The 24,931-nt window shown below is 39.8% G+C and overlaps 2 protein-coding genes across 3 annotated transcripts in view; one reads left to right on the top strand and one right to left on the bottom strand.

The window, feature by feature from the left end:
• Positions 1–20,176, bottom strand: part of USP50 (ubiquitin specific peptidase 50) — a 41,545-nt gene extending 21,369 nt beyond the window's left edge. The window contains exons 1-6 of one of the 2 annotated variants that reach the window (XM_019442139.2): positions 19,951–20,176; positions 17,969–18,163; positions 17,527–17,722; positions 15,691–15,897; positions 14,293–14,435; positions 7,371–7,503 (exon numbers count right to left, since the gene is read on the bottom strand). In XM_019442139.2, coding sequence (XP_019297684.2) covers positions 7,371–7,503; positions 14,293–14,435; positions 15,691–15,897; positions 17,527–17,722; positions 17,969–18,163; positions 19,951–20,036 — 960 coding nt within the window. In that variant the 5' untranslated portion in view covers positions 20,037–20,176. The remainder of the gene's footprint in view (positions 1–7,370; positions 7,504–14,292; positions 14,436–15,690; positions 15,898–17,526; positions 17,723–17,968; positions 18,164–19,950) is intronic. The other variant, XM_019442140.2, reaches the window with a different exon arrangement.
• On the top strand, positions 503–3,210 carry LOC128772745 (40S ribosomal protein S6-like). Its single transcript, XM_053888694.1, is given in 3 exon segments — positions 503–525; positions 2,443–2,573; positions 2,576–3,210. Coding segments are annotated over 3 exon segments (789 nt in total).
• Positions 20,177–24,931: the final 4,755 nt, after the last annotated feature.

Here is a 24,931-nt window from a genome sequence, read left to right as displayed (position 1 = left end):
TTTGCTATAGGACATATTTTGATTTGCAGTTTGATTTCTTATTTGGTCCACTGCTTGTGTAGTGTGTTGCTTAATTTTTAAATATTTAATATTTACATTGTAGATATTCCAGCTTTGTTTTATTGTTGATCGTTGCTTTTGTACAAAAGACTGTGGTTGGAAAATACACTTGGTATGATTTTAGACTTTTTTTTAAGTTTATTTATTTAGAGAGACAGCATGAGCAGGGGAGGGGCAGAGAGAGAATCTCAAGCAGGCTTTCCGCTGACCGTGCAGAGCCTGATGTAGGGGCTCCATCTCACAAACCAAGAGATCATACCCTGAGCTGAAATCAAGAGTCAGATGCTTGACTGAGCCACCCAGGTGCCGGATGATTTCAGTCCTTCTTAGGTCTGCAATACTTGTTAGGTCTCTTTTTTATGTGATTTAACCAGGGGTTTCTTCTGTATGTGCTTGAGGAAAAGGTCTTGGATGGAATGTTTTATATATATCTTTTAGAACCATGTATTCTGAGGTATACTTCAGGTAAGAAATGTTCTTGTTGAAAACAATAGCTTAGGGTACTTGTTTAAACTAAAGTATATCAGGGGCAACTGGGGAGCTCAGTTAAGCACCCAACTTTAGCTCAGGTCACCATCTCACAGTTCCTAGGTTCAAGCCCTACATCAGGTTCCGTGCTGACAACTCAGAGTCTGGAAACTGGTTCAGGTTCTGTGTCTCCCTCTCTCTCTCTCTCTCTCTCTGCACCTCCCTCGCTCATTCTCTGTGTCTGAAAAATAAAATAAACCTTAAAAATTTTTTAAAAATAAAGTATATCAGAGGGGAAGTGGGGATGGGTGAAACAGGTGAATAAGATTAAGAATATACTCATGATGAGCACTGAGTAATGTTTTGAATTTTTGAATCATATTGTACACCTGTTTATATAAACACAGTATATTTGCTCTACTGGGGTTGAAATTAAAAATATTTTAAAAATCATGTATGGAATTTTTTTACTAGTGGATAAAAAAACACTGTGGATAAAAACACTAGTGGATAAAAAAACACCTCTAACTAGTGGATAAAAAAACACTGTGTGTGTGTGTGTGTGTGTGTGTGTGTGTGTGTGTGTGTGTGTGTGTGTATTCATTCATCCCCATACATTTGAAGACATAGAAAAGGGACAATTTTATTTTTTAATTCCAGTTAGTTGGGGCACCTTGGTGGCTTAGTTTGTTGAGCATCTGACTTCAGCTCGGGTCATGATCTCATGGTTCACGAGTTCAAGCCCCACATCGGGCTCTGTGCTGACAGCTCAGAGCCTGGAGCCTGCTTCAGATTCTGTGTCTTTCTCTCTCTCTCTGCCCCTCCCCCACTCATGCTCTGTCTCTTTCAAAAATAAATAAAAACAAATAAATAAATTCAACTTAGTTAATCTACAGTGTAATATTAGTTTCAGGTGTACAATTTAGTGATTCACAACACCTGGTGCTCATCACAGCAAGGGCAGTAATTAATCCCCATCACCTATTTCAACTATCTCCCCACCCACCTCCCCCTTGTTAACAATCAATTTGTTCTTTATAGTTAAGAGTCTGTTTCAGGGCTCCTAAGTGGCTCAGTAGGTTATCGGTATGAATCTTGATTTTGGATCAGGTCATAATCTCATGGTTCGTGGGTTAGAGCTCCACATCCCCCCAGTATGCAGCCTGCTTGGGATTCTCTTTCTCTCCCCCTCTTTTTGCCCCTCCCCTGCTCATGCTCTCAAAAATAAACATTTTTTTAAAAGAGTCTGTTTCTTGGTTTGCTTCTTTTTTCTTCCTATAATCATTTGCTTTGCTTCTTAAATTCCACATTTGAGTGAAATCATATGGTATTTGTCTTTCTCTGACTTATTTCATTTCACATAATATACTCTAGTTTCTTTTTTTTATTTTTGAGAGAGACAGAGCATGAGTAGGGGAGGAGCAGAGAGAGAAGGAGACACAGAATCACAAACAGGTTCCAACCTCTGAGCTGTCAACACAGACCCTGACACTGGGCTTGAACCCATGAACCATGAGATCATGACCTGAGCTGAAGCTGGACACTTAACCAACTGAGCTATCCAGGTGCCCCAACATACTCTAGTTTCATCCATGTCATTGCAAATGGCAAGATCTAATTCTTTTTGATGGCTGAGTAATATTCCATTGTGTGTGTGTGTGTGTGTGTGTGTGTGTGTGTGTATAATATTTTCTTTCTCCATTCACTAGTCAGTAGACATTTGGACTCTTTCCATAATTACTATTGTAAATAATGCTGCTATCAACATCAAGGGTGTATGTATCCCTTTCAATTAGCATTTTTATGTTAGTATTTTTACATTCTTTGAGTAAATAAATACATAGTAGCACAATTGCTGGATCATAGGGTAGTTCTATTTTTTTTTTAATTTTTAAAAAATTTTTATTTTTTGAGGAAGAGTGAAAGTGCACGTGACCAGGGGAGGGGCAAAGGAAGGGAGAGAGAGAATGATGAAGACAAACTCCATACCTTTTATGAAAAGTTAATGGCCACAGAAGGTGCTGCTGATGCTCTGGGTGAAGAATGGAAGGGTATGTGGTCCAAATCAGTGGTGGAAATGACAAAGAGAGCTTCTCCATGAAGCAGGGTGTCTTGACCCATGGCTCTGTCTGCCTGCTGCTGAGTAAGGGGCATTCCTGCTACCGACCAAGGAGGACTGGGGGGAAGAAGCGCGAATCTGTTCGGGGTTGCACTGTGGCTACCAATATCAGTGTTCTCAACTTGATCATTGTGGAAAAGGGGGAGAAGGATATTCCTGGACTCACTGATACTACTGTGCCTCATCACCTGGGGCCCAAAAGAGCTCGCACAATCTGCAAACTTTTCAATCTCTTTAAAGATGACGATGTCCGCCAGTATGCTATAAGGAAGGCCCTAAACAAAGATAAGAAACCAAGAACCAAAGCACCCAAGATTCAACATCTTGTTATTCCACGTGTCCTCCAACACAAACATCGGCGTACTGCTTTGAAGAAACATGATACTAAGAAAAATAAGGAAGAGGCTGCAGAAAATGCTAAATTTTTGGCCAAGAGAATGGAGGAGGCCAAAGTAAAATGCCAGGAACAGACTGCCAAGAGACAGAGGCTGTCCTCTCTGAGAGCTTCTACCTCTGAGTCTGAGTCCAGTCAAAAAGGAGATTTTTCTAAGAGTAACAAATAAGAGCAGACATCAAAAACAAAATAAAACGAGTTGGGCACTTAACCAACTGAGCCACCCAGTGTCCCTAATTTTTTGAGGAAACTTCACACAGTTTTCACAGGGGCAGCACCAAGTTTGCATTCCCACCAGTAGTGGTAAATGACCAGTTTTTGGGGGTTTTTTTTATTTTTTTTTTTATCGCTAAGCATACTTTGTTTTTTTTAATTTTTTTAAATATGAAATTTATTGAGCGCCTGAGTGGCTCAGTCAGTTAAATATGAAATTTATTGCCAAATTGGTTTCCATACAACACCCAGTGGTGCCCTCTCAATACCCATCACCCACTTTCGCCTCCCTCCCACCCGCCATCAACCCTCAGTTTGTTCTGTTTTTAAGAGTCTCTTATGGTTTGTCTCCCTCCCTCTCTAACTTTTTTTTCCTTCCCCTCCCCCATGGTCTTCTGTTAAGTTTCTCAGGATCCACATAAGAGTGAAAACATATGGTATCTGTCCTTCTCTGTATGACTTATTTCACTTAGCATAACACTCTCCAGTTCCATCCACGTTGCTACAAAAGGCCACATTTCATTCTTTCTCATTGCCAAGTAGTATTCCATTGTGTATATAAACCACAACTTATTTATCCATTCATCAGTTGATGGACATTTAGGCCCTTTCCATAATTTGGCTATTGTTGAAAGTGCTGCTATAAACATTGGGGTACAAGTGCCCACATCAGCACTCCTGTATCCCTTGGGTAAATTCCTAGCAGTGCTATTGCTGGGTAGTAGGGTAGATCTATTTTTAATTTTTTGAGGAACCTCCACACTGTTTTCCAGAGTGGCCTCACCAGTTTGCATTCCCACCAGCAGTGCAAGAGGGTTCCCATTTCTCCACACCTTGCCAGCATCTATAGTCTCCTGATTTGTTCATTTTGCCCCCTCTGACTAGTGTGAGGTGATATCTGAGTGTGGTTTTGATTTGTATTTCCCTGATGAGGAGTGACGTTGAGCATCTTTTCATGTGCCTGTTGGAAAATGGCCAGTTTTAAACAGAACTTTAAATATCGTGTTAAGGTTAAAAAAAAAGCTTTTAGAAGACTCTAGGTAAATGTCTTTGTGATCTTTGGGTAATTCGTGGCATTTTCACTCAATAGAATACTATACAGCAATGAGAACCAACAACTACAGTGTACACAATATGAATGAATTCTGCAGAATTTTTAGTGGAAAGAGCCAGACACAAAAAGAGTACCTGCTGTATTATCTTGTTTGTTTTTAAAATTTTTTTTAAATCTTTATTTTTGACAGAGAAAATGCGACTGGGGGAGCAACACACAGAGAGGGAGAAGACACAGAATCAGAAGCAGGCTCCAGGCTCCGAGCTGTCAGTGCAAAGCCTGACGTGGGGCTGGAACTCAACGACGTGCCAGATTATGACCTGAGCCGAAGTTGGACACTCAGGTGACTGAGCTATCCAGGTGCCCCTACAGTATTTTATTCTTAGCATTGGTGGAGGATAATGTGAACGCTTATTATATTGTCTCTTCTGTGCCTGAAATATTTCAAAATCTCAAAAATAGTCTTTCTAAAAACTTCAAGAGGGTTGAAGGAAGTAAACACTGTTAGCATGTTTGCTACTTTCAAATATTGGGAGGGACATCATGTATAAGAAAGAAAAAGACTTGGGACAAATGGAAGAAATTATGAGGAGAAAGGCAGACTTTTATGAACTATCAGAGGCAACATGAAATAGTGGCAAGATCAGAACTGTCTGGAGCCAGCCCGCCTCGCTTCAGATCTTGGCTCTGTCCTCTTAGGCTGTATGATTGGGGCAGTTTATTTAACCCGACTGTTCTGTTTCCCATCCTGTAAAAGGGGGATAATAATAGTCCTTACCTCACAGGGCTATAGAAGGACTAAAGGATATTTGCAAAGTGTTGAGAACAGTGCCAGGTACATAACAGGCACTATACATTTGTAAAGTAAGTCAAAACAAATCTGACAGATAAAGAGCCTACCTTGCAAAGCAGTAAGCTCTTCAAGGGCTTGTGCAAAGGCTGGAAAAATCTCAATTAAGGATGATGTAGAGGTATCCATTTCTGGTCTAGAGAAGTACTTCTCAAACTTCCATAGGCATTTGAATCACATAGGGATCTTGCTAAAATGCATGTTCTGAGTCACTAAGTCTGGGGTGAGCCTGAGATTCTTTATATCTGAAAGTCACGCTAATGCTGCAGGGCTTCCGAGAACAACAGCTTTAGGAACAGAGCTCTAAACGGCCTTTCCCTGTGGCCGTACATCATAGTTACAAAGATGCTTAGTTCTTACTTCTGATCAGTCATCAATTTCCAGTAAATTCTAAATATATTTGTCTTTCAAAAGCAACTTTTGGCCCCTCAGTTAACAATTTGTATTTTTCTTTAAATGTTTATTTGGGGGGGGGGGTGCGGATAGGGGCAGAGAGAGAAGGAGACAGAGGATCTGAAGCAGGCTCCAGGCTCTGCACTGACAGCAGTGAGCCTGACACAGGCTTCGAACTCCCGAACCAGGAGATCATGACCCGAGCTAAAGTCAGACGCTCAACTGACTGAGTCACCCAGGAACCCCTTAACTAATAGTAATTTAAACACTGGAAGGCCTACCAATTTATAGGAGGTTTGGGGCAAATCTTTTCATACAAATTTGTATCTTCTCATAATGTTGATAATTATATACTCTTTTACAAATTCAGCTTTCTGACTTTGGATTTTCATAAAGAAAAAACACTTATAATGAGAAATTTAAACAGTAAAATATAGGGGAGGCAGTTTCTATATCATTCTGGAATTCACAGTAGAAGCTATATTTGATCTGATAGAGGATGTCACTTTAGATTTCCAGTAGGGAAGTAAAAGAAAGAAAACCACATGTGAGAGCAGGATAGATAAGAAAGAAGGAGACTGTCAAGGCTTAAACTAAGAAAAAATGGGGGCACGTGGGTGTCTCAGTCAGCTAAGCATCTGACTTTGGCTCAGGTCATGGTCTCGCAGTTCATGGGTTCGAGCCCGGCATTGGTCTCTGTGCTGACAGCTTGGAGCTTGGAGCTTGGAGCCTGCTTTGGATTGATTCTGTGTCTCCCTCTCTCTGCCTCTCCCCTACTTGTACTCATTCTCTCTCTCTCAAAAAATCAATAAACATTTAAAAATATTTTTAAAAAAGAAACAAGGATCATTTTTTAAAGGTTGGAGGTATGGTTCTGAGAGGTTAAACAGGTTAAAAAGTGGGATGGACATTTTATAATGTATTAATTCAACAAGCTCAATAGGAGAATTAGATGTCTGTGTATCAGAGGACCCTGGTGAAGCATAGTGGGCTCTGCTGGGAGCTCTTTGATGCGCTCTGGGCCCAGCTGGACCCCCCAGGTTCAAGGGGAAATCAGGGTGTGTACTCAATCACTCTTAATACTGTGATCCAGAAAAGAAACCCAGAGAATGGCTTGGTGCCTGGGGATGGTCGACATTGTAGGAAGCTCTGGATGATTTGGTGTGAATTATACTCCACACTTTCCTTCCTTCAGGGAATCCTCAGTGACAGTTGACTTAGAGCCAAAGGGAACCCCTAGAGTTTCCTGAGGACTGGATAACTATAGACTGGCTATAGAGTGTCTCATGAATATTCAACACAAAGCTGCTGAAACTAACTTCTGCTGCCCCACAGCCCAACCTGCAAGTACCCCCAGATCTGAACTAGCCAATGAGTGGGGGGAAAGCCAGCAGGCAATGGACAGGACATTTTATTCTGTCATTTTTCTACTGTTCTAAGTCAAAGCAAAAAGTTCCAGGCTCTGTATTTTGCTTTAAAAAGAATATAGGAGAAGTGAGGGAAAGATAAGAGTAGGCATTCAAGGGATGCCTGGGTTAAGTGTCCAAATTTAGCTCAGGTCATGATCTCACAGTTTGTGAGTTTGAGCCCCATATCGGGCTCTGTGGTGAAAGCTCAGATGTGCTCAGATTCTGAGTCTCCCTCTCTCTCCTTGCCTCTCCCCGGCTCACTCTTGTGCTCCTCTCTCTCTCTCTCTCTCTCTGTCTCAACAGTAAATGTTAAAAAAATAAAAATAAAAAAGAATAGGCATTCGAGTAGATAATTCTATAATTTCCTTTAAATGTTTGTTATTTTTAAATAGTTTCAGTATTTTACTCACCACAACCGCACAGAGGTTATATTTAGGGTGTTTCCGAAAAACTGGACAAATATAAGGACTAAGGTCCAAGTTTGTGAGTGGATAATGAATATCTGTCCTCAGTTTTCTTTTCATTGTACCCAGAATGTCAAATCTGGAGAGAGAATAAATGTGCAAAATACAAAGTAAGTTTGTAAATGACTCATTAGTGAAGTCTACATACCTTGGTAAATTCCAAGTACAGTTAAAAGTAATTTCTTACAAAGGTAATTTGGCACAGACCTGTACATAATTTTCCTTATCTATGTATACTTATAATCTCCACATTCCTTAGTGTCACCAGAACTGACACTGTTTGGGCCAGGGGTATGAGTCAGAGGGTAAGACATCACACAATCAATCCAGTGAGAAGGCAACAGGGAAAAAGCCAGGCTTGACATCAGGGAGTAGAAATGACTTTGACTGACTCAGCTTTTCCTTATCTTGCTTTTTAGCACATGTTGTCTTGGCAATGCCCTTTTACCAGCTCTGAGGTTTGTTTTTTTAATGTTTATTTTTGAGGGGGGGGGAGCATGAGCGTGGAGGATTGGGGGGGGAGAGGGGTGGCAGACACAGAGAAAAACATAGAATCTGAAGCAAGCTCCACGCTAATCAAGTTGTCAGCACAGAGCCCAACATGGGGCTCAAACCCATGAACCATGAGATCATAACTTGAGCCAAAGTCAGACATTTAAACAACTGAGCCACTCAGGCACATCTCCAGCTCTGAAGGTTTTTTGTTTTTTGTTTTTAATGTGTATTTATTTTAGAGAGAGCACATGAGCAGGGGAGGAGCAGAGAGAGAGAGAGAGAGAGAGAGAGAGAGAGAGAGAGAGAAACACAGAATCAGAAGCAGGCTCCAGTCGCTAAGCTGTCAGCACAGAGCCTGACATGGGGCCCAAACACACGAACTGCGAGATCATGACCTGAGCTTATGTTGGACAATTAACAAACTGAGCCACCCAAAGTACCCCTCTGAGGTTTTAATGTATCTTCAATAAGATAAAATTTTCTGCGAATCTTGTCACATTCTCGAATTGTTATATAGATCAGCAGTTCCCAAATTTGAACTCCTATCATCATCACTGGAGTTTTTTCAAAAATTATGTTTATTTTAGAAAAATGGCTGATTTAGGCCTGGGGCAGGAAAATTATTGCATGACCATGCTTATGTACCATAGCAAAAGAAAGGAAGATTTATACCCATATAAAAACCTATATGCTAATGTTTGTAGCAGCTATATTCATATCTGCCACAAATTGCTATCAGCCCAAACGTTCATCAACTGATGAATGAATAAACAGTTGTGATACATTCACGAAAGGGAATACTACACAGCAAGAGAAAGGAAAGATCCACTAACTGATGCCACAACACAAATTAATCTCAGAAACATTATGTTAAGTGAAAGAAGCGGAACTCAAAAACAAACAAAAAAAAAACCAAAACCAAAACCAAAAACCAAAAACAAAACCACACATGGTATAACATAGGACATTCTGGAAAAGGCAAAACTATAAAGACAGATATCTGATCAGATGATTCCAGAGGCTGAGGGTAGGAGAAAGGGTGGATTATAACAAAATGTTTTGGGGTGACAGACATACTCTGTATGTTGGCTGTGATGGTTACATGACTGCATGTATTTGTCAAAATTCATAGAACTGTACACCTAAAATGGATACATTTTATAATTGCAATTATACTTTAATAAACCTAAACTAACTAACGGGCTCAGAGCAACAGGCTTGAAGGGTCTCCCACTGGTCAATTTTGTGTGCGTGTTTTTTTAAATATATGAAATTTATTGTCAAATTGGTTTCCATTAAACACCCAGTGCTCATCCCAAAAGATGACCTCTTCAATACCCATCACCCACCCTCCCTTCCCTCCCACCCCCCATCAGCCCTCAGTTTGTTCTCCTTTTTTAAAAAGTCTGTTATGCTTTGGCTCTCTCCCACTCTAACCTCTCTCTTTTTTTCTTTTTTCCTTCCCCTCCCCCATGGGTTCCTGTTAAGTTTCTCAGGATCCACATAAGAGTGAAAACATGTGGTATCTGTCTTTCTCTGTATGGCTTATTTCACTTAGCATAACACTCTCCAGTTCCGTACACGTTGCTACAAAGGGCCATATTTCATTCTTTCTCATTGCCACGTAGTACTCCATTGTGTATATAAACCACAATTTCTTTATCCATTCATCAGTTGATGGACATTTAGGCTCTTTCCATAACTTGGCTATTGTTGAGAGTGCTGCTATAAACATTGGGGTACAAGTGCCCCCATGCATCAGTACTCCTGTATCCCTTGGGTAAATTCCTAGCAGTGCTACTGCTGGGTCATAGGGTAGGTCTATTTTTAATTTTTTGAGGAACCTCCACACTGTTTTCCAGAGTGGCTGTGCCAGTTTGCATTCCCACCAACAGTGCAAGAGGGTTCCTACTTCTCCACATCCTCTCCAGCATCTATAGTCTCCTGATTTGTTCATTTTGGCCCCTCTGACTGGCGTGAGGTGATATCTGAGGGTGGTTCTGATTTGTATTTCTCTGATGAGGAGCGACATTGAGCATCTTTTCATGTGCCTGTTGGCCATCCAGATGTCTTCTTTAGAGAAGTGTCTCTTCATGTTTTCTGCCCATTTCTTCACTGGATTATTTGTTTTTCGGGTGTGGAGTTTGGTGAGCTCTTTACAGATTTTGGATACTAGCCCTTTGTCCGATATGTCATCTGCAAATACCTTTTCCCATTCCGTTGGTTGCCTTTTAGTTCTGTTGATTGTTTCCTTTGCTGTGCAGAAGCTTTTTATCTTCATGAGGTCCCAAGAGTTCCTTTTTGCTTTTAATTCCCTTGCCTTTGGGGATGTGTCAAGTAAGAAATTGCTGCGGCTGAGGTCAGAGAGGTCTTTTCCTGTTTTCTCCTCTAGGGTTTTGATGGTTTCCTGTCTCACATTCACGTCCTTTATCCATTTTGAGTTTATTTTTGTGAATGGTGTGAGAAAGTGGTCTAGTTTCAACCTTCTGCATGTTGCTGTCCTGTTCTCCCAGCACCATTTGTTAAAGAGACTGTCTTTTTTCCATTGAATGTTCTTTCCTGCTTTGTCAAAGATTAGTTGGCCATCCTTTTGTGGGTCTAGTTCTGGGGTTTCCATTCTATTCCATTGGTCTATGTGCCTGTTTTTGTGCCAATACCATGCTGTCTTGATGATGACAGCTTTGTAGTAGAGGCTAAAGTCTGGGATTGTGATGCCTCCTGCTTTGGTCTTCTTCTTCAAAATTACTTTGGCTATTCGGGGCCTTTTGTGGTTCCATATGAATTTTAGGATTGCTTGTTCTGGCTTCGAGAAGAATGCTGGTGCGATTTTGATTGGGATTGCATTGAATGTGTAGATAGCTTTGGGTAGTATTGACATTTTGCCAATATTTATTCTTCCAACCCATGAGCACGGAATGTTTTTCCATTTCTTTATATCTTCTTCAATTTCCTTCATAAGCTTTCTATAGTTTTCAGCATACAGATCTTTTACATCTTTGGTTAGGTTTATTCCTAGGTTATTTTATGCTTCTTGGTGCAATTGTGAATGGGATCAGTTTCTTTATTTGTCTTTCTGTTGCTTCATTATTAGTGTATAAGAATGCAACTGATTTCTGTACATTGATTTTGTATCCTGCGACTTGGCTGAATTCATGCATCAGTTCTAGCAGACTTTGGTGGAGTCTCTCGGGTTTTCCATGTATAATATCATGTCATCTGCAAAAAGTGAAAGCTTGACTTCATCTTTGCCAATTTTGATGCCTTTGATTTCCTTTTGTTGTCTCATTGCTGATGCTAGCACTTCCAACACTATGTTAAACAACAGCGGTGAGAGTGGACATCCCTGTCGTGTTCCTGATCTCAGGGGGAAAGCTCTCAGTTTTTCCCCACTGAGGATGATATTAGCTGTGGGCTTTTCATAAATGGCTTTTATGATGTCTAAGTATGTTCCTTCTATCCCGACTTTCTTGAGGGTTTTTATTAAGAAAGCATGCTGAATTTTGTCAAATGCTTTTTCTGCATCGATTGACAGGATCATATGGTTCTTTTCTTTTTTTGGTGTTAATGTGATGTATCACGTTGATTGATTTGCGAATGTTGAACCAGCCCTGCAGCCCAGGAATGAATCCCACTTGATCATGGTGAATAATTCTTTTTATATGCCGTTGTATTCGATTTGCTAGTATCTTATTGAGAATTTTTGCATCCATATTCATCAGGGATATTGGCCTGTAGTTCTCTGTTTTTACTGGGTCTCTGTCTGGTTTAGGAATCAAAGTAATACTGCTTCATAGAATGAGTCTGGAAGTTTTCCTTCCCTTTCTATTTTTTCGAATAGCTTGAGAAGGATAGGTATTATCTCTGCTTTAAACGTCTGGTAGAACTCCCCTGGGAAGCCATCTGGTCCTGGACTCTTATTTGGTGGGAGATTTTTGATGACTGATTCAATTTCTTCTCTGGTTATGGGTTTGTTCAAGCTTTCTATTTCCTCCTGACTGAGTGTTGGAAGTGTGTGGGTGTTTAGGAATTTGTCCATTTCTTCCAGGTTGTCCAGTTTGTTGGCATATAGTTTTTCATAGTATTCCCTGAAAATTGCTTGTATTTCTGAGGGATTGGTTGTAATAATTCCATTTTCACTTGTGATATTATCTATTTGGGTCATCTCCCTTTTCTTTTTGAGAAGCCTGGCTAGAGGTTTATCAATTTTGTTTATTTTTTCAAAAAACCAACTCTTGGTTTCATTGATATGCTCTACAGTTTTTTAGGATTCTATATTGTTTATTTCTGCTCTGATCTTTATTATTTCTCTTCCTCTGCTGGGTTTACCCACTGGTCAATTTTGAAAAATTTAAACATCAAGAAGAATGATGATAGTAATGATATTAAGCACATGGAGTTTGATAATATCCAGGAGTCCAGAGTTATGCTAATTACAGGGTGAAACTATACCTTTAAATGGTGGGATATTATAGTCACTACTGTATCTAAGGATCAAACATAACATCACCAATAGTGGGACAAACTTTGATGATGTGCCTCCTGATGTAATGTGGTAACAAGTATACAAAGTCACCTGGGCTGAATTCTTGCTTTAAAAAAAAAAAAAGTTTAGCTTGAGCCTCACTTGGATCAGCTGGAGGGAGAAGGCACTAGATTCTTCTCTGGAACCTCTCAGAAAGGAATGCAGCCTTACAGACACTTTGATTTTAATCTTCTAAGACCCACGTTAGACTTCTAACTACAAAACTATAAGGCGACCACTACAAACATTAAAATGCCAAGATTGCTATGAAAATAGATTAGGAGGATCTGAAGCTCACTTCGTTCCCTGGTCCCATTGGAGCAACTTAGTCAGAAAATGACCCGAAGCCTGGCATTATAGACTTTCCACAGTTAATCATAGAGAGGAGGCCACATGGAAAAGGGTAAGAGGGGCAGAGTCCCAGTGGGGAACCAAACTTTCCAGAAAACTAACCACACAGGGGAGAGATACCACATGCATGTAGGCAGAGGAGCAGACCCCACAGCAGGCACCCTGGACACAGGGACCTGCACTGGAAAGAGTCACCATAATATCTGGCTTTGAAAACAAAACAAAAAGCCAATCTACTGAGTGGGAGAAGGTATTTGTATAGGTAATATGTCCAATAAGGGCTTAGTATCCAAAATATATAAAGAATGGGTAACTCAACACCAAAAAACAAATAAGAAAAAACTGAGCCTGGCTGGCTCAGTCAGTGGAACATGCGACTCTTGATCTCAGAGTCGTGAGCTCAAGCCCCACACTGGGGGTAGAATTTACTTAAAGACGAAACAAACAAAAACCAGTAATCCAATTAAAAATGGGGAGAGGACCTACATCTCTCCAAAGAAGATATATATCAAAACCACAAGGAGATACCACCTCACACCTGTCAGAATAACTAAAATCAAAAAGATAAGAAACAGTGTTGGCAAGGATGTGGAGAAGAAGGAACCCTCGTACAGTGTTGGTCAGAAGGCAAACTGGCATAAACACTGTGGAAAAAAATTAAAAATAGAATTTTTAATTCTCAAAATTAAAATTAAAATTTAATTTAAAATTTTAAATTAAAAAAAAATTAAGAAACCTTAAAATTCAAAAATTCAAAAAATTAAAAATAGAATTACCATATGGTCCAATAATTTCACTATTGGCTATTTACCCAAGGAATACAAAAACATTAATTTGAAAAAGATACACACACTCCTATATTTATTGCAGCATTATTTATAATAGCTAAGATATGGAAGCAATCCAAGTGTGCATCAATAGATGAATGGATAAACAAGTTGTATATATCTACAAGGATTATTACTCAACCATAAAAAGGAACAAAATCTTGCCATCTGCAACAACACGGATGGATCTAGAGGGGATGATGCTAAATGAAATAAGTCAGAGAAAGACAAATACCCTATGATTTCCCTCCGTGTAGAATTTAAGGAACAAAACCAACAAAGAAAAAGAGACAAAAAAACCCACAACAGACTCAAATACAGAGAACCAGCTGTTACCAGAAAGGAAGTTGGTGGAGGGATGGGTGCAATGGGTTAAGGGGATCAGAAATACTTAACGTGATGAGCACTGACCAACATATAGAATTGCTGAATCCTTATATGGTACACCTGAAACTAATCTAACACTGCAGGTTAGAGTTCAATAAAAAAGGTTCAAATGGCAGATTTTATGTTACATATATTTTATCACAAGTTTTTAAAAGTTTGTAATGTAATATACTGAATAGCACTGAATCACACACTTTAAATGGTTATATTGCATGGTTGTCAATTCTGTCTCCATAAAGCCTTTCAGAGAAAAAAAAATCTGTTCACAAAATGTCAAAATCCATACCTTTTTAAGTGAAAGATAATTACTTTTGGTGCTTTGGAAATACTGGCCCTCACTGCTGTTTCTTGCTTGGTTTCACAGAAGGAACAGTGGATTTGGTTATGCCAGGTCAGTGTATCTTGTTGAAAAAAACACTGGAGACAGTCCTGTTGAGGGAAAAAAAGTACTGGGTAACCAAACTGGATGGACCGCAGCCAGGCTCTCTGCTTTCAGAAGGACTTTCCAAGAGTTGTAGAAATGTAATCCTCAGCACTTTCCTCAAAGTCAACATATCCAGGAGGTACCAGTGTCTCAAGCTGCTGCCTGGATAGGTGCAAAATCTACCCGACAAAGGAGATGCTTCTTTCTTGCTTAGTTACTGAAATGGATCCAAGTGCCCATCTCACTTCTAATCTCTGGATCTGCATTTTAACCTTTCTGGTTTATAACAGAATAATACTGACTGTGCAAATTCCACTAAGCAAGTCAGGCAGCTGTTTTATGTGATTCATCTCATCACAAAAGTGATCTGGAGACTGAAAAATTACACTGCCCACTGTTTTGGATAATAAAGACCACAGAACACCCCGAATTAGATCCCATGCCCACCGGGGCCATCCTCAATGGAACCGGCACCCCTGCTCTGCAAACCATTAACCTAAAGAGAAAGATGAGCAGATTCTCTTTTCAGCAGACTTGCCAGCACCTCATTTAGAGTCTTCAAAATCTGTTTCCAGTAATCTTCAGCAGTTTGATCTGAGAACAAAGCCCAGTTCTAAATAAGTGGTAGGATTCTGTTCTCCAATTTGGTATGTGAAAACTTTTAGCAACAAATGTGCTTTCATAATTTAGGTAGAAAAAATATAAATGTGTATTTTTCTGCAAGGGAATGTATTCGTCCCTGCCTTCTAGCTGTCCCCTGCTTTCTATCACTATCCTTCCCCCTACCGTTTACAGATTAATTTTTGGTATTATGGTGAAGAAAATTCAAAAGGTAAACTAAGGCACTATATTCCATTCTATCTTTCCAACATATGCCACACAGCTTCCGTCCAAACACAACAACTCAAAACCAAGTCAGAATCTTCTATATCTAGTTACCAACCTGGGTCTACAGACCTCAAGGGTGAGGAAGGGTAACAAAATTTTTGCAAGAATGTATGAATTCCCTATATGCACCAAGCCATCTCAGCAGACTGAATAAGCCCTACCTGTCATTCCAATTTCACAACGAGGCTGTTTTATTGAGTACATTGGGAAGTACAACTGAATTCATGCTAACTTTTGGCTGTATGTCACTTTCCTATCAAATGTTGTCATCATGGGCTTCCAATTTGTTTTAAGTTACAAAGCAGCCCCCATCATAATAGAAAATGTAGGCAACAGCCCTGAGAAGTGGGATCCAGGAGGAACCACACCTACCTGAAGAGAGCACTCATAATCGGATGGAATGGGGAGGCAAAGAATGGTGAAGACTTCATTCTTGTAGGTGCAGTTCTCACACTTCAAACACATGATGCTGTAGTTGAGCTGCCCTTCAAACAGCTGGGTGATAATGGAGACCTCATTGGCAATTGTCTTCCTGCAGCACCTTGGAATAGATCCTTTTTCACATGATTTTCGATGGCACTGAGTCAAGGAACAAATTAGCCCTGAATCAACTACTGGTTATTTGAAAAAAAAAAAAAGTTTTTAATACAATGACTTGATTTTTTTCTATCACAATGATACATTGCTACCAAAAACCACTTAGTTTTGGATTCCAACAATAGAGTAAGCTCTTCTTAAGAGTATCTATTAGGTGTGATTTCTGATCATTCAGTTATTTTCCTCATAAATGACACCTAGCAATGATGACTCCCTACCCCTGGTAAGACACATGGCCGTGCCCCAGAAGCTGACAGCCTACAAAAGTGTGAGACAGGGTCTGGGGGACAGTACTTCTTGGGAAGAGGGTAAGGAAGCTTGCGAACTAGCTTTCAGTCATGCAAACGGACATAAAGGTAAAATAAAGAAATTGACCTCTTCTCCAGCCCCTTCAGATTATGGCAGCCTGATTTAACTAACCTTACAGCCCAATTTGAATCTAGTTCATACTGAAAAGTAGCATTTCTGGGAGCACAGCCTGACTTGTTAGCAGTTTTAGGGCCTCAGTAGAATATACCTTTGGAAGATGCATTGACTCCACCGCCAGCTTTACTTCGGAGCTGCGCGCGCTGCGCTCCTTTGCCTTGCTGCTTTTATTACGCCCTGCTGCCAAGGTCTTCTACCTGATGGTAATTTAATGTCCCTAATTCCAACTTTGGGCTCGGGAACGAGAATGCTATTTATTTCAGATTGGCTGCAGATGAGGACCTAAGTGATTTTACTGACCACCACCCTCCCCTCTGTCAAAAAAAAAAAAAAAAAAAAAAAAAGTGCCGCCAGGTATATCTTATTAGAAAAAATGAAAAAAGGAACTGAGGATTGCAGATGAGAGTGATTAATGGCTATAGTTTGTGATCTCTGATATTAAGTATTTCTTTAATATTAAGGATATTAACTTTGAAGTAAGCTAACGCCGGCACAAGGACACTGCATAAAACCAAGGACCTATCTTTGTGGAGTATGCGTCTCAGATCAAGGCTGAAGGCAGTGGGTCTCACAGATAAGGGCAAAACCCTTCGTTACTGGCGATCTCATGTTTTATTAAATGTATGTCCTGATCCAGTAAATAACTCTGGTTTGGAATGCTTGGCATGAAGATGAAACAGCAGTATTTAGATCTTTTAATTCCGAGCTTAATATTTTCTTGGGTTTGTAGTTACCAAGAACACGTACTTTAAGTTGTAAAGCTCTATATGTTATACCTCATGAGGACTATATTTGTATAAAAATGCAATTTTCACTTTAGAAAACTAGTCTGTGCAGATGTTATTTGCAAAGGGAACCGATTAGCGTTTCCTGCACCTGCTGATCACTGGAAACACCAAGTGAGCTTTACTAAAGGACAGCCCGAGAAGTTTTAATTCAATAACGCTGGAGTGAGGGTCTTAGAATCTGTGACGTAAAACTCTTCCCAGGTGATTCTGATGATTCACTAAGTTTGGTAAATACAGACCAATTCAAACACTAACTTGAACGTCCCCCTACACATCCCCCAGCACCTGTGCTCAACACAGAGTGGGCAATATTGACAGAAGAAATGAAAGAATGAAAAATGAAAGTTGACGATAGAGCTGAGGTCTACCTTATTTCAAGTCCATTGATGTCACTTACCTTTTTCAGAGATTCATGAAGCTCATTCAGGACATAAATCAAGAATTCCTGGGCATCTTGTTGCGTTTTTTTCATGAATGCTGGGTAGAGGTTGCCAAAAGCTGACCGAAATATTTCTGGTGAGACGCATTCTGAGTCTCCAAGCCACATATCTGTCATCACGTAGGCAAACGCAGTGGCAACCTCACTGCAATCCCTTGGAAGAAGGAAGGAGAATATTTCTGGCTGATTTAATGAAAGGAAAGCACCTAAAAACTCAAGCATACCTGGCATCAGACTGAAAACAAAGCTCTGTTCTTGGTTGAACTTCAGGTCTGTGGGGCTCTGCGGCCTCTACTGACTTGTTTAGCCCTCATTAGGGACTTCAGAGGGCTCCCTCCCTCACCTCCCCTTGGGGGAGCAGGGGGCGGGGGCTGGACGGCAGGGAACGCAAAAGGCTTACTTTTGAAGAGCAGTAATGTACTTTCCCGAGAGAAAGTATTCCACCAGCGGTGAAATGCTGCAGAGACACTGGAGAATGGCGTTCATGTAACACGTGTTGCCCAAGTTCCGCAGGCCTGTCACTCCCTGGGAATGGGGCTGGTTCTCCTCCACCTCCTTGACTGGAGAGCTGTCATAGTGATCTGTGCACTCTGCGCTGTGTTGGGGCCATGCAGAGAGAAAGGAGAGCATTTTGAGGGTACAAAATATGTGAAAGTGACAACAGACAACAAATCACTCTCAAGCTCATGATACAAAGAAGAGTCCTCAATGAGACTTCTGTCAAATACATTCCCTACCCAGAACAGAAGTACTCAAACTCAAGGTCTAAAATTGCATTACTTATTCTGGAACTCTGAACAGTGCCTGCAGCCAAATAAAGGGAGGTAGAAGATTCTTCCTGAAACCAGATCAAGAGGACAGAAATAACAGCCTTTCAGAGACCTAGAATTGCTTGGCTAAAAATGCACTTTCACTCTGAATACCAAAGTATTTCTTTTTTTTTTTTTTTTTTTTTCTCTCTGGGCCAAATAATTTAATGATTTGTAGTAACAATAATGGCAATAGATGGTAGTTAATAAAAACAATAGCCATCATGTATTGAGCCTCACCAGTTGTTAATATGCATTTTCCCATTTAATCCTTTCAACAGTTCTATGGGGTAGGTATACTTATTTAAAAAAAATTTTTTTTAATGTTTATTTATTTTTGAGAGAGAGACAGGGCACGAGCAGGGGAGGGGCAGAGCAAGAGGGAGACACAGAATCTGAAGCAGGCTCCAGGCTCTGAGCTGTCAGCATAGAGCCCGATGCGGGGCTCAAACTCACCAGCCATGAGATCATGACCTGAGCCGAGGTCAGACGCTCAACCGAGCCACCCAGGCGCCCCCAGGTGTGCCCTGTTTTTAAATCCTGTTTTACAGAGGAGATATCACATTTAAGTGTTTTAGTCATTTGCCTATGATATAAGTATGTGCAGTGGTATGTGGAGAGAAGGAATACCTATCTACCTACCTACCTACCTACCTGAGTTATTTGGATTTATATATCATATATTAAGAGAGTGTATGTGTAAACATACATATATATGGCATATGTACATATTGAGAGCATATACACATACTAAGGATATCAACATTAAGAGCACATATATGTGTGTATAATATGTACGTGTGTGTATGTATTCATATAAACACACATATACACAGAGAGAGAAAGAGCATAGGCTTTGTAAAGAACAGATCTTAGTTTAAGTCCTGACTCTGCCAGTCTCTAGTTACACGATGTGGGACACTTATATCTGTGTTTCCTCTATAAAATAGGATCAATGCTACCATGTAGGGTTGTTGGGAGGATTAGATTAAATGATGTGAGGCACATGGCACAGATTGCATAGTTAATAAATGGCAACCTGAAAATATTTTTGAAAAAGTGACTGATGTAGGCTGTTCCTAACAGTAAGTGTATAGAATTCGAGAATTCATGTGCACAGACAGCCCAGCACAGAGGAGAGAACAGGTTCCCAGGGAGTCCTCCTCTCTCCACACAAGCTTCCTTTTGTAATTTGACTATTGCTCACGGCAGCCCAGCATCTTTGTCCTTTATGATTTTTCTTCCCGTGTACAGTATCTAAAATTGGGTCTTCATGAGACAGTTACCTCACCTCAGTACCTCCATTTACAATTCTTCCAGTTAGAAAAGTGTTCACTATTACATGATGTTCATTTCATGTTTATTGACTGGGGTCATCGGAGGCCCTGGACGGCCCCTCTTTAGGAATATCTATTGCCTAGATATTAAACAACATCTTCCCTTCCTTTTGTGGGCCCTCCACTGGGTCAAACCTGGGGAACCCTTCCAAAGGTGGCATGTATCCCCGACTCCTTTGACATGCCCCACCCCCCAAATGAACTTAGCGAGAAAGCTATCGTAGGTAGTGGCTCACAGGACATAGTAGATACTGAAGTCATCTGCAGGGCAGGGCCGCTCTGAAGCCATTTTAGTACATCTACGTTGGACTTTCACTTCCATTCAGGGACTACATCTAATCCTTTTAACTTCATTTCTCTGAGCCTGTTACTTTAGCTCTTTTTGTTTGTAATAAATAATTTGTATGTTTCCCTCCCTTTTCAGTAGATGCAAACTGATTTTTATCTGTACTTCAGGTACATTCCAACTTACATTTTCCATACATCATAATCATCTCCATTCACCCTCAGGATTCTAGCATGTTGCCATGAGATACTGTTACTCAGCTGCTTAAAAACTTTAAAAACATTAGATTTCAGAGAATGAACTGAACATATAAGCTCTATTCCCCCATCACTCAGTTTCTCTTTTGTGTGTGTGTGTGTAATATATATCTTATATATTATCTCTTGTGTGTGTGTGTGTGTGTGTGTGTAATATATATAAGATACATCATATATATGTATAAGATAGATCATACATATATATAATATACATACACACATATATTATATATATGTATGATCTTATACACATACACAGAAGATGTGTGTGTGTGTAATATATACCTTATATACCTTATATATTATCTCGTGTGTGTGTATGTAATATATATCTTACATATATATAAGATAGATCATATATATAAGATAGATCATATATAGATCTATCTAAGATAGATATATATAAGATATATATATGATCTAAGATAGATCTATCTAAGCTAGATCATATATAAGATATATATATATGATCTATCTTATATACATACACAGAAGATTTACCTCCATATAGTCCATTATGGCAACTCTGCCTCCTTTTGGTGCCCATCCCCATTTCCAGGGATCACATCACTCCTAGATCCCAAGAGAATATTTCTCACCCTGGGAAGGGAGGCAGTTGGACTTTGCTGCTTCTAAAAATGGATAGCATTGGGATAGACTGGAGTCTTTCTTTTTGTGGTCACCAACTACAGTCCAAAGAGGGTGCAGACATACATATACACCCCACTAAGACCACCCAGGGCAAATATAAAGTGTTCATCACAGAAGGATTTATAAACTGAGGGGCAGCAAAGCTCACAATCTTCCAAGCTCTCAACCCATTGTCTTCATAGAGAACCATTCTTTTTTTTTTTTTTTTTTTTTTTTTTTTATTTTTGGGACAGAGAGAGACAGAGCATGAACGGGGGAGGGGCAGAGAGAGAGGGAGACACAGAATCGGAAACAGGCTCCAGGCTCCGAGCCATCAGCCCAGAGCCTGACGCGGGGCTCGAACTCACGGACCGTGAGATCGTGACCTGGCTGAAGTCGGACGCTTAACCGACTGCGCCACCCAGGCGCCCCATAGAGAACCATTCTTAAGAAACCCTTCAGTAGGGGCACCTGGGTGGCTCAGTCGGTTAAGCATCCAACTTTGGCTCAGGTCATGATCCCTCGGTTTGTGAGTTCAAGCCCCGCGTCGGGCTCTGTGCTGACAGCTCAGAACCTGCAGCCTGTTTCGGATTCTATGTCTCCCTCTCTCTCTCTGACCCTCCCCCGTTCATGCTCTGTCTCTCTCTGTCTCAAAAATAAATAAACGTTAAAAAAAAAAAAAAAAGAAAAGAAAGCCTTCAGTAAAGAGGGACCCACCCCCAACTATGCTCTATCTGGATGAAGAGAGGTCAGAGAGTAGGTGCAACCATGCAACCTGGGTAGGGAAGTGGTCTTGCTAGAAAGGGGACCCTCTGGAGCTCCAAAGTTGGTACCAGTTTGTTCTTTTTCTGAGCTAACTCAGAATCTGTGAAGAATGGTGAAGAAAGAGCCTTAGGGCCAATCCAGTTTGTCTTTTCTCAATTCTGCATTAAGTAAAATGAATGAAGTGATAAAATAACAACTTTTCAAAAATGTAAATTTCAGGAAAGATAAAGAAGGCTAAGAACCATAACAGATTAAAAATAAACTGGAGGGGCTCCTGCGTGGTTCAGTCGGTTAAGTGTCAGACTCTTGCTTTCAGCCCAGGTCATGAGCTCATGGTTCATGGGATTGAGCCCCGCGTCGGGCTCTGTGCTGACAGCACGAAGCCTACTTGGGATTCATTCTCTCTCCCTCTTTCTCTCCCTCTCTCTCTCTCTCTCTCTGCCCCACCCCCACTCGTGCTGTCTCTCAAGTACATAAACATTAAAAAAAAAAAAAAGAATGATTGTTCTTCAATGTCTGTATATATAAGAGATCTTGGCAATGAGAGATGTTGCATTTTATGGCTATTTTATATTTGTGGTCTATTTAAAAGGGGTTCATGAAGTCACCTGAGTGGTGATTCCGCAGGACTTGAATCCTCTCACTCTGCTCCTTTGGTCAGTGTACTTCTCCCAAATACTTCAGTTTCTCCCCATCAGTGGAGTCTTGTTAAAATTTCATTTTATGATTGATGCTTATAGGTAAAAACACAACACATATTCATATGTTGATATTATATCCAAGGACCTTCCTAAACTCAGTCTATAATTTTTATATAGGTTCTTTGGATTTTCTGTAAACATTCAAGTCATCTGCCAAAAATAAGTCTTACGTTTTCCTTCTCAATCCTAATACTTTTTATTTCCTACCTTGTGAACTAATTAGCACCTCCAGTAAAATGCTGAATAGAAGTGGGGATAGTAGGCATCCTTAGCTCACTCCTGAACTAAGAAGGAAAGCTCTGAATAATTCACCATTATGTATGATGTTTGCTAAAGGCATAGGTTTTTTGGAGAATTGTCATCATGACAGACATTGAGAGTGATCAGGTTCTTCTGTATCTTTTGAGGCAATCATGAGAGTTTTCTTCTTGTAGTCTGCTATGATGGTCACATATTAAACCAATCTTCTGTTCCTCAGATAAACTTACCTTGTTAGTGGTGTAGTATTTTCACAAATTGCTGGATTCTATTTGTTAATCTTTTGTTCAAGACTTTTGTATCTATGCTCATGAATAAAAGGAGTTTTATGTTAGTGTTCTGTGCTGTGTAACAAGTTATCACAAACTTAGTGGTTTAAAACAACACACATTTTATTATCTTAGTTTCTGGAAGTTGGAGTCCAGACATGGCTTAGCTGGAATCACATGTTGCATTTTGTTGTCATGTCTCTTTAGGTCCTTCATCCTATAATAGTTCTTATGCATGTCCTTGACTTTCAAGAACTTGATACTTTTCAAAATTTCTGGCTAGTGATTTTGAAGAATATCCCTCAGTTTGAGATATTTCCTAAGATTCATACTACGCATTTCTAATATCACAGAAGTAATGCTGTGCTCTTTTTACTGCATTGTACTAGGTGCTACGCATTTTTTATTTGTCTCAATACTTGTGATATTAGCTGTAATCACTCACAAAAAGTGAGGTCTGCCAAGTTTGTCTACTGTAGTTACTTTTCCCTTTTGTAATCAGTATTTTGTAGAGAGAACTTTGAGACAATGTAAATGATCCATTCCTTATCAAACTTTCACAAACTAGTTTTAACATTAATTGATGTTGCTTGGCTAGATTAATTATAACTATGGTGGTTGCCAAATGGTCGTTTTCTAATGCCATTATTCCAACTGCATTCATCAATTGCTACCCTGCTCTAAAGAGAAGCTTTTTCTTTTCCCTGTTTATTCTTTTAACCAGTGTGGACTCATGAATTCCTACTTTATTCGATGGATTATAATGTTACCATTATTTATTTTTGATATACAAAGTGCCTCAAGATTAGCCAGCAGAGGGCTCTTCAAGATGTTTTCTGTACCTGTTTGACGGGTCCCCATCATTCTTTGAACACTTCCTTACTTTTGGCAAGTGAGATCTTCCAGACTTAACCTGCCCCAGTCCTAGAGTTAGTCATTTCACGAAGAGCCCTGGTTCCTTTTAGAGAATAGTATTTAGAATAGAGATGCAGAAGCTAGATGTACTCATGCTATTGAGGTGTCACAACCCTATCGTCTTCAGTGTTTCCTTATGTGATCAACTCCTCTACATGTAACTCATCTGTTGCTGCTACCCTCCCAACCACATACACCACACATACCTCATCCTCACCCTGCTTTTCTGACACCTCACACAAGGCCTACCTAAATTGATCTCAACTAATGGCTTCTAAACTAAATTGTGAATGGATAAAAGAAGGAAAAAAAGGGATCTGGCTCTGTTATTGCCTGCTTCCTTCTTTGATGGATTACGTTTTTAAAACTTCCCTTCCCCTCAGACTCTTCTTTTTCTTTCTAATTGTCAAGAGATTGCACATTGTTTTTATATTCTTGGATTGTTTCCTTTAAATATTTCAACAAATACTCAAGGAGCCCTTGTTATCTTAATCTATCTGGGTCTAAAGTTGGAATAGCAAGGGATACCATTATTATCCCAACATACTTTTTTTAAATGTTTATTTATCCTGGGGAAGGGGGAGAGAGAGGGAGAGAAAGAGAATTCCAAGCAGGCTCCGCATTGTCAGTTCAGAGCCCAACATGAGGCTGGAACTCACAAACTGAGATCACAACTTGAGCCGAAATCAAGAGTCAGACACCTAACCAACTGAGCTATCCTGGTGCCCCTTAACCTATTTGGTTTTTAAGATCTGGATGGCTTGTCATAACTCTGTGTGAAATTTTATTTGGTTCCTTGAGATCACATACTGAGTCAGGATAGCAAGGGTTACTCATGCTTAAAATTACTTTTTGATCAACTAGTATCTGTAACTTTACCCAACTGGATGAGATCTTTAGTGTGCTTAACTACCATCTTCCCCTGAATCTTCTTTTAATATTTAAAAATGTTTTATTCTAGTTTACTTTAAAATTTTATATCATGTATAAATATTTTCCAGCAAGCATTTGAATTTGTACATTTTATGAACATTTGCTTTTCTCTATATCTTTTTTCTCATGTCTTCCCATTTAGATTCTTTCTTTTTGATTGAGTAAATCCTTGATTAACATTTTCCAAGAAAGTGGTGAAATTT

Source organism: Panthera pardus, unplaced genomic scaffold, assembly GCF_024362965.1.
Source record: "Panthera pardus isolate Hobbes unplaced genomic scaffold, ASM2436296v1 HiC_scaffold_24, whole genome shotgun sequence".
NCBI lineage: Eukaryota > Metazoa > Chordata > Mammalia > Carnivora > Felidae > Panthera > Panthera pardus.
Note: the sequence above shows the minus strand (reverse complement) of the source record. Positions and strands in the feature narration are given on the sequence as shown.